General features: G+C 43.7%; 1 protein-coding gene across 1 annotated transcript in view; it reads left to right on the forward strand.

Moving 5' to 3' along the window:
• The first annotated feature begins 15,430 nt into the window (after positions 1–15,430).
• Positions 15,431–16,659, forward strand: part of NECTIN4 (nectin cell adhesion molecule 4) — a 66,245-nt gene continuing 65,016 nt past the window's right edge. Inside the window, exon 1 of the mRNA XM_066608882.1 lies at positions 15,431–15,640. Within this exon, the coding sequence (XP_066464979.1) occupies positions 15,583–15,640 (58 nt within the window). The 5' untranslated portion in view covers positions 15,431–15,582. The remainder of the gene's footprint in view (positions 15,641–16,659) is intronic.

Genomic DNA, 16,659 nt, shown 5'->3' on the forward strand with positions numbered 1-16,659 from the left:
CTAGGTGCTGTGAATTGTCAGTTTGCTCGCTGTCTGAGCTGGCAGTAAGTGTCTCCCATGGACAGTGTGGTATCTGCTGTGATGTAACAGAGAACGGCTACATGTGTTCTGGCTTCATTATCAACTAAGTGCTGTGTGTCCTTTATTTTGTTGGCCAGGTAGGGTTACTTAGGTCCCAGGAACGAGTGCAGGCCTGCACTTATTGGAGCAATCAGTCTGCCATGTTAGGCAGGGCTCTCTCCCTCGTCATCATGTATTTAGGGAAAGACTTCCCATTTATAGTTTATGGTTTGTTTGGGCTGCCACCCTTTTGGCTATTATTGTGCATATCTGCAGGTGCAGGTCCGACACGCTGTGTGCGAACGTAACATGTTACTTTGTGTTTGCCCCTAGCAACCAGGAAATGCCCGTATCCTCCACCAATTGTGACTCCGCTCTTGAAGGTGAGGGGCGGAAATGACACAATTTGCTAGAAATTACATTAAAGAATAAGTCTAAATATATGAGAACAGAGGCAGCATCCACGGCAATATCTTTAATAAAAGGACACTTTATTCTATCGTGGACCTGTTTATTTTGTCTGTTTATTTTGACAGCAGTTTTAACAGTAGGTTGCAGAAGCAACATGGTAAAACAGTCATTTTGACCAGGAAGACGTAAAATACCTGCCCACCAGATCGCAGTCAGGGCAGAAGGGTGAACTCAACTCCCACCGAGTCAGGAGCTCTTTCTGTGATGTATTCACTCCTCAACTCACTAACTCTTACTGCCTAGCTTGAGGTTACTTATTCCCAGTAGAGTAACTGGAAACCTACCAGGAAGACCTGGACTGGATTCTACCTCACCCAGTCCAAGTGTTTGGGTGCGATATATACTCCATCCAGAACTTTCCCCTTCACCTGTCCACAACCCTTTTTTGGAGGGGCGACTATGGCGAAACCTTCAGACAAAGATGAATGTCATACATATTTTTGCCAAAAGAAATAAGCAGCTTGTAAATGCGTTTCAAGGTATGTGAACCTCTTCTTCAATACTTGCTGGAGATACAATACATGAAATGTTTAAAAACATGATAAGATAGGAATTAATAGACGGAAAATGGGACATTATTAAGGTATGAAGCAGAAAGTAGTAAAAAAAACCTTTAAAAGTAGCGAAAAATAAAATAATCCATAATAATCCATAAATTATTAGTTATAATAGGTTGAGTGAAATGAAAATTGAAACTTTAATCTTACCGTCCATCACAATGTACATCAGAAAAGATTCTTTCAGCACTGATGGCTAGGGAAGCCGTAGTTGTGATTTCAATTGAGGTTTAATGGAGGGTCCGGAAAACTATCAAACAAACACTGTTTTAAACTGATTGGTTGGCAGAGAAAAAGGGGGAGTGGTTTATTCAACTACCCCTGAAAGCGGGAAATAGCAGGAAAAGACAACTGCGGGCGCCTGTGCTGAAATGAATGAGACAGTTGCGGTGTGTATAAAAACTGTTGATGCCGTGGGTACACACACTCAATAGTTGCTCCCGAAGTTGTGGAGAGGAATATTAATGTATTTAAATAAAAATGGAGAGTATTTATTGAATCAGTTGAGAAGGGAGAGTGGTTGACAAGCAGCCCATGTTTATCAAAACCAGAAGAGGCATTGTAATTGGCATGTAGTTGTGGGAGACCCGCCATCAGTGTTTGGATGGATTAGCATTTAACCCCTTAGTGACGGAGCTTTTTTGCTTTTTTCCATTTTCGTTTTTTCCACCCCCCTTAAAAAAAACAACAAATAAACAGCTGACGCCCGCGCTGTACGGAGGGAGATAGCGGCGCTATCTCCCTCCATACACGTCCTGCAACAGCAGGACGTAGAAACACTATAGGGCCGTCACTAAGGGGTTAAGATAAATGAATTAGATAAACAGGGGATTTAAAGGATTAATAAATAAATGAGTGATTTAAAAGTAAAATCTCAATGTCGTATATTTTTTGCTTAAATGTATTTTTTACAAATATATATACTTATCCATTTTTGTCCAGGCACTCATTCTTTTTCTAACCCTTTTAACCCCTTCATGACGCGGCCTTTTTTTTTTCCCATTTTCGTTTTTTCCTCCCCCTTTAAAAAAATCATAACTCCTTTATTTATCCATCGGCGTCGCTGTATGAGGGCTTGTGTTTTGCGGGACGAGTAGTAGTTTTTAATTTTGCCTTTTTAAAGTACCCTATAATGTACTGAAAAACTTTTACAAAATTGTAAGTGGAGTAAAATAAAAAAAAAAAGACATTCCGCCATCTTTCAGTGCATCTTGTTTTTACGGCGCATAAACTAAAACAAAAGCGACATGATAAATTTATTCTATGGGTCAGTACAATTGCTACGATATCAAACTTGTATAGTTTTTTTTTTTTAATATACTACACTTTTTTTTTTCAAAGACATTTAATTTTTTTCAATTATTTTCTGCTGTCATTTTGTGCGCACAATTACTTTTTTATTTTTCCATCGACGTAGTTGAGCAAGGGCTCATTTTTTGCGGGATGTCCTGTAGTTTCTGATAGTACCAATTTGGAATATATACGACTTTTTAATCTCTTTTTATTGCGTTTTTTCTAGGAGACAGGGTGACGGAAAAAGTGCATTTCTGGTGTTCTTTTTTTTTTTCAGACGACGTTTACCATGCGGGGTAAATAATGTGCTACTTTGATAGATCGGACTTTTACGGACACGGTGATACCAAACATGTATTTTTATTTTATTATTTTTATTTTTTTAATTATAGATATGGCAAAAGGGGGGGGATTCAAACTTGTATAACTTTTTTTTTCTTTACAACTAAAAAAACTTTATTGATTTTTTTTTATACTTTACTTTAAGGTCCCCCTGGGGGACTACAACCAGCGATGCTTTGATCACTCCTGCAGTATGACGTAATCTAGGCAGTCTGCTAAGGCAGCCCTGGGGCCTTTCTAAAGGCCCCCGGCTGCCATGACACCTGTACGGCTCCCCCGATCTCACCGCAGGGGGGCCGTGCGGGACCCCCGCGAGCTCTCTGCATACATACCCTGACGCTCCAGGACGTAAATGTACGTCCTGGAGCGGAAAGGGGTTAATATAATACATCTTATACACACAACATTGTCTGTTTTTTTACCTTTAAATCCCTTATTTATTTATTTATTGTGCCCACGGCATCAGCTGTTTTTATGGCACCGCGGCTGGTCCATCATTGTGGTTCTAGTAGAAATAGTAACTCCCATAGAGGCCTCAGTAGTAATAGTGACTCCCCCTAGAGGCTTCAGTAGTAATAGAGACCCCCATGGTGGTGCCAGTAGTAATACTGTAATAATAGTTACTACCCACAATGGCCCCAGTAGTAATAGTGACCCACATAGTGACTCCAGAAGTAATGGTGACCTCCATAGTGACCCCAGTAATAATAGTGACTCCCACAGTAACCCCAGTAGAAATAGGATTCCCGGTGGTGATCCCAACAGTAATAGTAACCTACATAGTGGTGCCAGTAGTAATAGTGCCCCCTATATTGGCCTCAGTAGTAACAACCGACCAGCATAGTAGCCTCAGTACTATTAATATCCCCCATATTGGCCCTAGTAGTAATAGTGTCCCCCAAAGTGCTCCCAGTAGTAATAGTGTTTCCAGTAGTGACCCCAGTAGTAATAGAGTCCTCCATAATGACCCCAGTAGTATGTGTGGTCCTAGCATTAATAGTGACCCCAATAGTGGTTCCAGTAATAATAGTATCCACTATATTGGCTCCAGTAGTAATAGTGTCCCTATAGAGGCCCTGGTAGTAAATTTCCTTAATGGTGGTCCTAGCAGTAATAATAACTCCCACATAGTCGATCCAGTAGTAATAGTGTCCCTGATATTGGCCCATGTAATGATACTAACCCCCATAGTGGTCACAGTAGTAATAGTGTCTGCTATATTGGCCCTAGTAGTGTTTGTGGCCCACATAGTGGCCCCAGTAGTAATTGTCCCCATAGTGGTCCTACCAGTTATAGTAACCCCCATATGGGCCCAGTAGTAATATTGGCCCCTATATTGGCCCCGGTAGTAATAGTGTTCCCCATAGAGGCTCCAGTAGTAAGTGTCCCCCATAGTTGCCCTAGCAGTAACCCCTATATGGGCCCAGTAGTAATATTGGCCCCTAAATTGGCCCCAGTAGTAATAGTGACCCCAATAGTGGCTCCAGTAGTAATGGTGTCCCCCATAGTGTCAGCAATAGTAGTATCATCCCCAATAGTGACCACAGTAGTAACAGTGTCCCCCATAGTAACCCCAGTAGTAATAGTATCCCCCATTGTGACCCAGTAGTAATAATGACCCACATAGTGGCCCTAGAAGTAAAAGTGACCCCAATAGTGGCCCCTGTATTAGCCCCAAAAGTAACAATTGCCCCCCATAAAAGCCTCACTATTATTAATGTCCCCCATAGTAGCGCCAGTAGTAATATTGGCCCCCATAGTGATCTCAGTAGTAATAGTGTTTCCCATAGTGTCCCTAGTAGTATTAGTAACCTCCATAGTGGCTCAGCAGTTATAATGGCCCTGGTAGTATTAGTTTCTCCCATAGTGGCTCCAGTAGTAATAGTGTCCTACATAATGGCCCAGTAGTATATGTGGTCCTAGCATTAACCCTTTCCAATCCAATTTGTATCCTGGTTTTCCTAGGGGGCTTACTCTTTTTCTGTCGTTATACAATGGCGCTATATGCTGGCTAATGCCAGTACTGCATGAGGTGACACATTGCATAGGCTCCGGCAGCAGAGAGGCTGGCATGATACAGTAAGAGAACCCCGACAGACGTCTTCCAACATCGGAGCTGTACAGCCTGAAATCATAATGTCTTTAGACATCAGACAGTGGATTGGAAAGGGTTAATAGTGACCCTAATAGTGCCTCTTCTAGTAATTGTGTCCCCCATAGTGTCTCTAGCAGTAATAGTTACCCCCATAGTGACTCCAGTAGTAATAGTGTCCCCTATATTGGCCCCAGTAGTAATAGTGTCCCTATAGAAGCCCGAGTAGTAAATATCCCCCGTGGTGGTCCTAGCAGTAATAGTGACCCCCCCCCCCCCCCGCCATAGTTGATACAGTAATTATAATGTACCCAATATTAACCTCTGTAGTAATACTGACCCTACAGTAGTCCTTGTAGCAATAGTGACATCCACTAAGGGTCCTAGCAACAATAGAGACCCCCAAAGTGGCCAAGTAGCAATAGTGTCTGCTATATTGGCCCTAGTAGTATGTGTGGTCCTAGCATTAATAGTGACCTCAATAAGGTCTTTTTTAGTAATTGTGCCCCCCATAGTGACCCTAGCAGTAATAGTTACCTCCATAGTGACTGCAGTAATAATAGTGTCCCCTATATTGGCCCCAGTAGTAATAGTGTCCCTATAGAAGCCCCAGTAGTAAATGTCCCCCATGGTGGTCCTAGCAGTAATATTGACCCCCCCCCCCCCCCCATAATCGATCCAGTGTAGTGTCTCACACGTTCACTAATCCTTAAAACTGCTGCTTATGTACTCCTTAGGAGACATTTCTGGGGTTGTCTGTCAAGGAAACACTGTGTCTCCGTTTTTCTCACAGACGACATTCTAATCTGCCGGGCAACATCTGTCTCTTGATTGGTTACTGTCACACTGATTGGCAGTGGGGATCCAAGTCCGGGAAAACAGAGCAGTGCAAGTTGGGTTATGGCGAGGAGTAAGGAAGCTCATGAAATGTCTCAATAGCATTGCAGTGTGGGGGAGAATAGGTTGGGATCATGCTATGAAAACAGTGAGTGTCACGAGCCCCGTTACACTGGAAAACCAGGGAAAATACAGCCTCCCCCTAGCCTCCAGTACAAGTACAGTCTCACCCCAGTCCCCATTACAGACACTACTGAGCACAACCCGCAGATAACTGGGACTGTAGGAGATCCCATTCACAAATAATCCTAAAAAGATACAGAGAGAGTGCGTTGAAGAAAATTCCTATTAAACATCCTTGACTGTGTTGCATCCAACTGCTATAGCGTGCGTAAAGACGAATTAATTTTGCGCAAATTGTGACCTTCGGTTTTGCAATAGAAAAACTGTGGACTTGTCTCTGTTATTCTCGTGTCATCCACTGGGAGTTCACAACTTAAAGGTACTGGCATCACCCGTGACACACACTTGACATTAGTCGACTTAAGTTCTAAATCCTGTTTAACCATGCGCATTCCCAAGCGGGGCCTCTGTAGCTGTCATTTTGTAGAGCCGCAAAGTCACCCGTGACCACCATCTTGTTAGTGTCCGTGGTCTCCCCCACAGCTGGCTGGCACTTCGCCAGGACATTGCACCAGTAGTAATATTGTCCCCAATATTGACATCTGTAGTAATACTGACCCCCATAGTTGACCCAGTAGTAATAGTGACTCCCATAGAGGCCCTAGCAGCAATAGAGGCCTCCAAAGAGCATAGAAAAGCCCTGATCCTGCACTCCACATAGGTGGTCTCAGCCTTCGGCCTCTTTCACACGACCATATGTGTTTTTACGTTCACCCATACGCAGAGTATATACTCATGAATGACTTTTTGATACAATCAAGTCCCGATTTTAATTAGCGTATTTAAAGCCATTCACACAGGGGGGCTGCTGCGTGAATATACAAAAATACGTAGAAGTGATAGCAAGCAACAGTTGGTAGAAATCCTCGGAGTGGCATTAAAATGCCTAATTAGGGAGAGCTGTCTTCTTTTCCCAGCGTTGTACGCCAGGTAACTCTCTTCCCCTCCCTTTTTTCCAGTTGCCATAGAAGTCTATGCGAGCTTGCTGCGCTTTACGTTGAAAGATAGGGCAAGACTGATCTTTTCACGCGCCGTATAAAATATATGCTAGTAAATGGTCGTGTATGTCCTATTTTTTTTACATGCGTATATCTTATGCAAAAAAAAACACATTAGTCCGAATGAAGCCTTTGAAATCCAATGCTTCTCATGGTCACGTATTTACATGCGTGAATACGATCAAGTCCTACAGGTAGAGCCTCACCTGGTTTCCTGAGGTGGCCCTGTAACAAATCTACCTGCCCTCGCTCAGCCTGGACTGGAACCTGTAGACCATATACTGAATGAGAGACCCCCATCTAGTAGCGTGTTGGGCCTCCTTTGGCCTTCAGATCTGCAACAATTCATTGTGGTGTCCATCCACAGATATCAGAGGACCCGGGGTGCACCTCGAAAACCTTCCGCACAGCACGACTGCACCTCCACCAGTCTGACAGGAAGGGGGGTTATCGATCCATGCTGCTTGCGCCAAATTCTGAGCTACCATCAGCACGGCGCAACAGAAATCTGGACCCATCTGACCAGGAGATGTTTTTCTGCTGCTCAGTGATACAAGTTTTGGGCTGTGCGGAAGGTTTTCTAGGTGCAGCCTGGGTCCTCTGATATCTGTGGATGGACACCACAATGAATTGTTGCGGATCTGAAGGCCAAAGGAGGCCCAACGCGCTACTAGGTGGGGGCTAATAAAGGGGCCAGTCAGGGTCTGCTACCTCTTCATTTGCAATAATTTCATCTAGGGGGACGGCCTCCTGCCCTTCTTTCATGTATTGTAATTCTGTGGATTACTGACCTACAATAAGTGTATCTCGGGGATACCAAAGACGGCAGTTGTGTAGTTGTGTGTGTGACTGTGCACTGGCATACATCATGTCCTACCACTAGTATGCCCTAACAGGTACCTCCATAGTCAGGTTACTGCAGTTGTCATTGGTGGCTACAAGAGGGGTCTACCCCTTTTACACTGGAGCTTGGCTCTGAGTTTTCTCCCATCCTGGAAGTTGTGGCAGGCGTGCGGTTGTGTATTACAGGTGCATGTAAAGACCGCGACTATAAGTTATAATAATACAATGACCGATTACTAAAAAACACACAAAGTCTGTCCAACACACCCCTCCCCCAGTGACTACACCCTCATGTGTTCACTAACACCCAGAATTCAAATCCTGAAAAACCACTTATGAAAGACCCCAGGATATGAGGGGTTAAAGATGGCAACAACAGTCCCACACCTCTCAAACTTGTTCTCCTAGAGACAAAGACTCTTCTGTCACATAAAGCACAGAGAGGGAGCTCAGCATCTATTGTCTCTCTGTTATCACCTGTTTTATAGCACGGGGGTAGACCGGTATGGATAAAGCTGCCGAGCTGATTCTCCTCTATACAGGCTCAGACATAGGGGAGCACATATTTGAGGTTCCTCTATGCTCTTCTCCAATGATTCCCTGAAACGGGAATTACATTGACTTTCTGAGAATCTCAAACCTGGTAGCAGGGAAATACAAGCATGAGCTAACCTCCAAAGACGCTTCTCCTACATAGAATAGCGCTAACTTTATTTACCGGGAGGCTATGACCATGTGCATGCAGTGCAATCTGCGGGCAGCATGTTATAGAGCAGGAGGAGCCAATTGATATATAGATATTTGAGAAATGACTCCATGTTACTTTTAATTTATAGAATGAAGTCTCTGCTGTCTATAGTTAGGAGTCACATGGGTTGTCCTATGAGTGATCGACAGCTCTCTATACTTAGGAGTCAAGTGGGTGGTCCTATGAATGATTGACAGTCATTTTTCAATACTTCGAAGTTAAGTGGATGATCTAAGAGTGATTAACAGCACTCTCTCTACTTAGTAGTCAAGTGGGTGGTACTATGAGTGATTAACAGCTCTCTCTATACTTAGGAGTCAAGTGGGTAGTCCTATGAGTGATTGACAGCTCTCTCTCTACTTAGGTGTCAAGTGGTTTTTCTTATGAGTGATTGACAGCTCTCTCTCTCTACCTAGGAATCAAGTGGGTGGTCCTATGAGTGATTGACAGATCTCTCTATACTAAGGAGTCAAGTGGGTAGTCCTATGAGTAATTGACAGCTCTCTCTATACTTAGGTGTCAAGTTGTTTTTCCTATGAGTGATTGACAGCTTGCTCTCTCTACTTAGGAATCAAGTGGGTAGTCCTATGAGTGATTGACAGCTCTCTCTATACTTGGGTGTCAAGTGGTTTTTCCTATGAGTGATTGACATCTCTCTCTCTCTCTCTCTCTACTTAGGAATCAAGTGGATAGTCCTATGATTGATTGACAGCTCTCTCTATACTAAGGAGTCAAGTGGGTGGTCCTATGAGTGATTGACAGCTCTCTCTATACTTAGGTGTCAAGTGGTTTTTCCTATGAGTGATTGACAGCTCTCTCTCTCTCTACTTAGGAATCAAGTGGGTAGCCCTATGAGTGATTGACAGCTCTCTCTATACTTAGGTGTCAAGTTGCTTTTTCTATGAGTGATTGACAGCTCTCTCTCTCTACTTAGGAATCATGTGGGTGGTCCTATGAGTGATTGACAGCTCTCTCTATACTTAGGAGTCAAGTGGGCAGTCCTATGAGTGATTGACAGCTCTCTCTCTACTTAGGAATCAAGTGGGTGGTCCTCTGAGTGATTGACAGCTCTCTCTATACTTAGGAGTCAAGTGGTTTTTCCTATGAGTGATTGACATCTCTCTCTCTCTCTCTCTACTTAGGAATCAAGTGGATAGTCCTATGATTGATTGACAGCTCTCTCTATACTAAGGAGTGAAGTGGGTGGTCCTATGAGTGATTGACAGCTCTCTCTATACTTAGGTGTCAAGTGGTTTTTCCTATGAGTGATTGACAGCTCTCTCTACACTTAGGTGTCAAGTTGCTTTTTCTATGAGTGATTGACAGCTCTCTCTCTACTTAGGAATCAAGTGGGTGGTCCTATGAGTGATTGACATCTCTCTCTCTACTTAGGAATCATGTGGGTGGTCCTATGAGTGATTGACAGCTCTCTCTATACTTAGGAGTCAAGTGGGCAGTCCTATGAGTGATTGACAGCTCTCCCTATACCTAGGTGTCAAGTGGGTAATCCTATGAGTGATTGACAGCTCTCTCTCTACTTAGGAATCAAGTGGGTGGTCCTATGAGTGATTGACAGCTCTCTCTATACTTAGGAGTCAAGTGGGTAGTCCTATGAGTGATTGACAGCTCTATCTATACTTAGGTGTCAAGTGGTTTTTCCTATCAGTGATTGAAAGCTCTTTCTCTCTACTTAGGAATCAAGTGGGTGGTCCTATGAGTGATTGACAGCTTTCTCTCTCTCTACTTAGGAATCAAGTGGGTAGTCCTATGAGTGATTGACAGCTCTCTCTATACTTAGGTGTCAAGTGGTTTTTCCTATAAGTGATTGACAGCTCTCTCTCTACTTAGGAATCAAGTGGGTGGTCCTATGAGTGATTGACAGCTCTCTTTCTCTCTCTACTTAGGAATCAAGTGGGTGGTCCTATGAGTGATTGACAGCTCTCTCTATACTAAGGATTAAAGTGGGTAGTCCTATGAGTGATTGACAGGTCTCTCTATACTCAGGTGTCAAGTGTTTTTTCCTATGAGTGATTAACAGCTCTCTCTCTCTACTTAGGAATTAAGTGGGTAGTCCTATGAGTGATTGACAGCTCTCTGTATACTTAGGTGTCAATTGGTTTTTCCTATGAGTGATTGACAGCTCTCTCTCTCTCTACTTAGGAGTCAAGCGGGTAGTCCTAAGAGTGATTGACAGCTCTCTCTATGCTAAGGAGTCAAGTGGGTAGTCCTATGAGTGATTGACAGCTCTCTCTATACTTGGGTGTCAAGTGGTTTTTCCTATGAGTGATTGACAGCTCTCTCTCTCTCTCTACTTAGGAATCAAGTGGGTAGTCCTATGAGTGATTGACAGCTCTTTTTATACTTAGGTGTCAAGTTGCTTTTCCTATGAGTGATTGACAGCTCTCTCTCTCTCTTTACTTAGGAATCAAGTGGGTGGTCCTATGAGTGATTGACAGCTCTCTCTCTATACTTAGGAGTCAAGTGGGTAGTCCTATGAGTGATTGACAGCTCTCTCTATACTTAGGTGTCAAGTGCTTTTTTCCTATGAGTGATTGACAACTCTCTCTCTCTACTTAGGAATCAAGTGGGTAGTCCTATGAGTGATTGACATCTCTCTCTACTTAGGAATCATGTGGGTGGACCTATGAGTGATTGACCGCTTTCTCTATACTTAGGAGTCAAGTAGGTAGTCCTATGAGTGATTGACAGCTCTCCCTATACCTAGGTGTCAAGTGGGTAATCCTATGAGTGATTGACAGCTCTCTCTCTCTCTACTTAGGAATCAAGTGGGTGGTCCTATGAGTGATTGACAGCTCTCTCTATACTTAGGAGTCAAGTGGGTAGTCCTATGAGTGATTGACAGCTCTCTCTATACTTAGGTGTCAAATGGTTTTTCCTATGAGTGATTGAATGCTCTCTCTCTCTACTTAGGAATCAAGTGGGTGGTCCTATGAGTGATTGACAGATCTCTCTATACTAAGGAGTCAAGTGGGTAGTCCTATGAGTGATTGACAGCTCTCTCTCCACTTAGGAATCAAGTGGGTAGTCCTATGAGTGATTGACAGCTCTCTCTATAATTAGGTGTCAAGTGGTTTTTCCTATGAGTGATTGACAGCTCTCTCTCTCTCTACTTAGGAATCAAGTGAGAGGTCCTATGAGTGATTGACAGCTCTCTCTCTCTACTTAGGAATCAAGTAGATAGTCCTATGAGTGATTGACATCTCTCCCTATACTTAGGTGTCAAGTGGTTTTTCCTATGAGTGTGGTCCTATGAGTGATTGACAGCTCCCTATATACTTAGGAGTCAAGTGGTTCGTCCTTTGAGTGATTGACAGCTCTCTATATACTTAGGAACCAAGTGGGTGGTCCTATAAGTGATGGACTGCTCCCACTAAACGTAGGAGTCTAGTGGGCAATCCTATCAGTGATTGACAATCTTAGCTCCCAGTGAGCAGGAACTTCATTCTATACAAGTTAGACAGATTCTTTTCCCACATATTTCTATATCAATCTGTTCTGCAGATCCTGCTCTATAACATGCTGTCTGAAGATTGCAGTGCATGCACACGGTGGGTGACAGGTTTACCTGAAATAACCATTAAAAATGCAACACAGGTAACCCTGAGGGCTTGAACAGATGGGTGCAAAACCAAACCACTGTTTTCACTAGCAGTATTCACGCACGTTAATACTACATGCGAGTGAGATAGGGAAGGACCTGTTAGTTCTAGGTAAGTTCTAGACTGGACCGAGGAGAGTCACTGGATCTTGTGTATCTGGACTTTTCCAAAGTGTTTGATACTGTGCTGCATAAAAGGTTGGTATATTAAAGGAGAATACTTGGTCTGGGCGAGAATGTGTATAACTGGGTAAGTAACTGGTCAGTGATAGAAAGCAGAGGGGGGTTATTAATGGTACATATTCTGGGTCACCGTTACTATTGGGGTATCACAGGGGGCAGTATTAGAGAGGTCACCATTACCAGTTGGCAACCACAGGTGACAGTATTAGAGGGGTCATTGTTACTAGTGATGTACCATAGGGGTCAATATTAGAGGGGCCACTGTTACTAGTGGGTACTGTTACTAGGGGGCAGTATTGGAGGGATCAAAGTCCTAGTGGGTTACCACAGGGGGCAATATTGGAGGGATCACCATTATTAGTGGGGTATCACAGGGGGCAGTATTGGAGTATTGGAGGGGTCATCATTACTAGTGAGGTATCACAAAGAAAAAAGAAAAAAAGGCAAACATAGTTCTGGGATGTACTAAGAGAAGCATGGAGTCTAGCTCACGTGAGGTAATTATCCCCCTCTACTCTTCCTTAGTCAGACCTCATCTGGAATACTGTGTCCAGTTCTGGGCACCCCACTTAAAAAAGACATTGACAAACTGGAGCAAGTTCAGAGAAGAGTTACTATGATGGTGAGCGGTCTGCAAATCATGTCCTATGAGGAACGGTTAAAGGATCAGGGAATGTTTAGCTTGCAAAAAAGAAGGCTGAGAGGAGACTTAATAGCTGTCTACAAATATCTGAAGGGCTGTCAGTGCAGAGGGATCAGCCCTATTCTCATCTGCACAAGGAAAGACTAGAAGCTATGGGATGAAACTTAAAGGGAGGAGACATAGATTAGATATTAGTGAGGAGTATCAATGAGTGGAACAGGTTGCCACGGAAGGTGGTGAGTTCTCCTTCAATGGAAGTCTTCAAAGGCTGGACAGACATCTGTCTGGGATGATTTAATGATCCTGCATTGAGCAGGGGGTTGGACCAAATGACCCTGGACGACCCTTTCAACTCTGCCATTCTATGAAGTATTGGAGGGGCCACAGTTACTAATGGTGCGCCACAGGGTACTATATTAGACGGATCATCATTAAGAGTGAGGTACCACAGTGGGCAGTATTGGAGGGGCCACCATTACTATTCGAGCACCACAGGGGACAGTGTTGGAGGGGTTATTGTTACTAATGGGGTCCACAGGGGTCGGTTTTTGCCCCTATTCTTTGTAATATATTTATTAATGACCTAGTAGAAGGATTGTGCAATAAAATATCAATATTTACAGATGATACAAAACTATGTAAAGAAATTAACACAAGAGAGGACGCAAGGAAATTGCAAGAGGATCTGGATAAGTTGGAGGCAGAAAAGTGGCAAATGTGGTGTAACACTGATAAATGTAAGCTTATGCACATGGGCAGGAAATACATGTCACCATTACACATGGGAAACCACTGGGGAACACTGACATGGAAAAGAACTTGGGAGCATTATAACTGTAAGCTTAACTGGAGCAACCAGTGTCAGGCAGCTGCTGCCAAGCAAATGGAATCATAGGGTGCATCAGAAAAGGTCTAGGGGCGCATGATGAGAGTACTGTTCTTCCTCTTTACAAGTCACTGGTCAGACCACAAATGGAATATTGTGTACAGTTTTGGGCTCTCGTACTCAAGAAGGACATATCAGAGCTTGAGCAGGTACAAAGGCGGACAACTAAAGTAATAAATGCAATTACCCAGAGAGGCTATCAAAATTGGGGTTATTTAGTTTAGAAAAAAGACTTCTAAGGGCACTATAATAACTATGTATAGATACATCAGGGGTCAATACAGAGAACTCTCCCATCATCTATTATACCCAGGACTGTAACAAGGGGGCTCTCTCTACATCTATAGAAAATAAGGTTTCTACACCGACATAGAAGGGGGTTCTTTACTGTAAGAGCAGTGAGACTATGGAACTCATTCCTTAGGATGCGGTGATGGTGAATTCGATAAAAAAGGATAAGAGGGGCCTAGATGTCTTTTTTGATTGTTACAATATTATATGTTATAATCATTAATAACTTCAGGAGGCTCAGTGATTATTCCTATTGCTGGATTCTAGTCAGAAAGGAATTTTTCTACCTCATTGGGGATTTTTGTCTTCCTCTGGTTCAGCCGAGGGGTGGGGGTGGTGGTGGGGGGTAACAGGCTCGTCTGGATGGACATATGTATTTGAAAAATTGCTCATTAGTCACTAGACGTTTTGTTTCTGCTCACAGAAACAATGCGAGTAATAAGCAACTTCTCACTCAGTGTAACAACTATCTGTTCACAGTAAATACAGACGGGTGGCAGGAAGATATCTCTGGTGCACCACGCCTCCATAGAATGAACTACTATTGCTCTTATGTGAAAGCATATTGACAGTTCTCCGATGTAAGGAACCCTATTGATCCTTCCTCTGCCTCCACCATCCTCCTTCCACCTTCTTTTTAACCTCTCAGTAGGTTATTATGTTTCGGGTTTGGCGTTAGGGTTGGAGATACAGTTAGAGAACATTGGGTAGCCGGTTTAGAATCTGCATGCTGATTACACCTTCTTCATCTTCAGTTGTCAGTTCATTAGGGTCATTTTTGATGTCAGGGTTAAGGTTATGATTTTGGTTAGGGTTGCAGTTAGCTGCATCAGAATCCTCACCTTCCTCCTTCCCATCTTCTTCAACATTCCTCGGTTAGGGTTCATTGTTGGGTTGAGGTTGGGCTTAGGATGCAATTGCGGTTACCAGTCTCCTCTGCTTCGTTCTACCCTCTTCCTCTTCAGTTTCTCAGTTGGTTAGAGTCCATGGTGGGGTTATGCGTTGGAGTGGCGGTTAGCAGTCTCAGGAACTTCGTTCCACCCACTTCTTCTCTACTGGATCATGAGCAAGCTTGGGATTAGGCTGGAGTTAGACTTTGCACATTTAGACTTCTTACTTTCCATTGTTTTTCTCCCTTTCATTTCATGGTTGGTGAGGATCAATTTGGGGGTGTCTTAGGATCCTTACTTTGTTTCCATCCTTCCCTTCATCTTCGTTCACCTCTGTAGTAGTAGTTTGGGGTCAGTTTTGAAGTTCGCAGGTTTAGGATTTTGGTTAGTGTTAGGGCTAGTAGTCTAAGTATCCTCAGCCAGGTTCCACCCTCCTCCTCTCCTTCTTCCACACCTCTTAGTGGCTTAGCCCTTTTGGAACTAGTTTGTCTACTTTTTAATCCGGAAGTAAGCAGTGAGAGGGAAGAGTGAAACAGACAGAGGAATCACCACCCTGCTCCGGGGAAATCAGTTTTGCCTGGATTGTGGGGTAGCCGCTCTTCTAGGGGTACACACTGGACTACAGAAAGCCGCTGAGGCAGATACAATGCCTGGAGGACACAGGGGTCTCTGTGGAGCAGTGCTGCTGCTGCTAACCTGTACAGGTAAGGGGGCAATGCTATTGTAGTCACCGACTGTAGCCTATATATGGAGGTGGGATGGAACTGTCTACAGCCTGACATGTCACAGGCAGCGGACCAAGGAGAAGGATTACCTATATATACAAGACTTGGACAGAACTAGACATAGACAGGCACACAGGTATCAACAATAAATTCATATACGTGTATATATAATGTCGCATATACTGTATATAGTCTATACAAATATCCGGCATAGATGCACATATATATTTATTCATGTACACATGAGAAGAGCCCCGGAAGCCAATGTGGTCATTATCATTCTTTTTGTTTATGATGATGATGATGAGGGTGCGTTGCATGCTGTCATCAGAATGCTGCATATGTTGAGCCCGTCTGTCCATGTGAATCATGTTGTGATGTTATTCCAGCACGGCAATTAGACTGCAGAGTCTCACGCACAGTTATGGAAGGTGTTTTATGGGACTCGGGTTATTTCTTGTCCAGCCCTTATTATAGTCTGTAATTAAGAATTTAGGAGCCATGAGACAAGCAGAGAGGCAGCTGAGGGTCACGGCGGGGAATGGAGACCCTAGCCCTGGATTTAACTTGCACTAGGGTTAGGATGGAGCAATAGGGGGCAGATGAAGCAGTCTTACTTCAACGTTTGAGCTTGAGGGGCCCCTCTGCCACATAAGAAGACACCAGTATTATACATACGCACACTTGGTGGGGCCCTTCTGAAGACTGTGCATTGGAGCCATAGAGCTGACATTTCTGCACAGCCTTTGATCAGATGAGGGGGATATCTCCCACAGGATCCCTATCCTCAATGATAATAATGTCACATAGGCAGGGCAATATTGTCACTGTGAGGGGGCGCTACAGTCTTCATCCAGTCTTACGTATAAGAGCACCTGCAGAGCCATCTAGTGGAGACCTTGCCTGAGTGTGAGCTCCTCAGGAGAAGGGTGGCGCCCTCTCTCATCTCAGGGCGTGTGAAGGTTTGGGGCGCTTTGTATTAATCACACTGATACGGC

The sequence above is a fragment of the Eleutherodactylus coqui genome, chromosome 6, assembly GCF_035609145.1.
Source record: "Eleutherodactylus coqui strain aEleCoq1 chromosome 6, aEleCoq1.hap1, whole genome shotgun sequence".
Classification (NCBI taxonomy): Eukaryota; Metazoa; Chordata; class Amphibia; order Anura; family Eleutherodactylidae; genus Eleutherodactylus; species Eleutherodactylus coqui.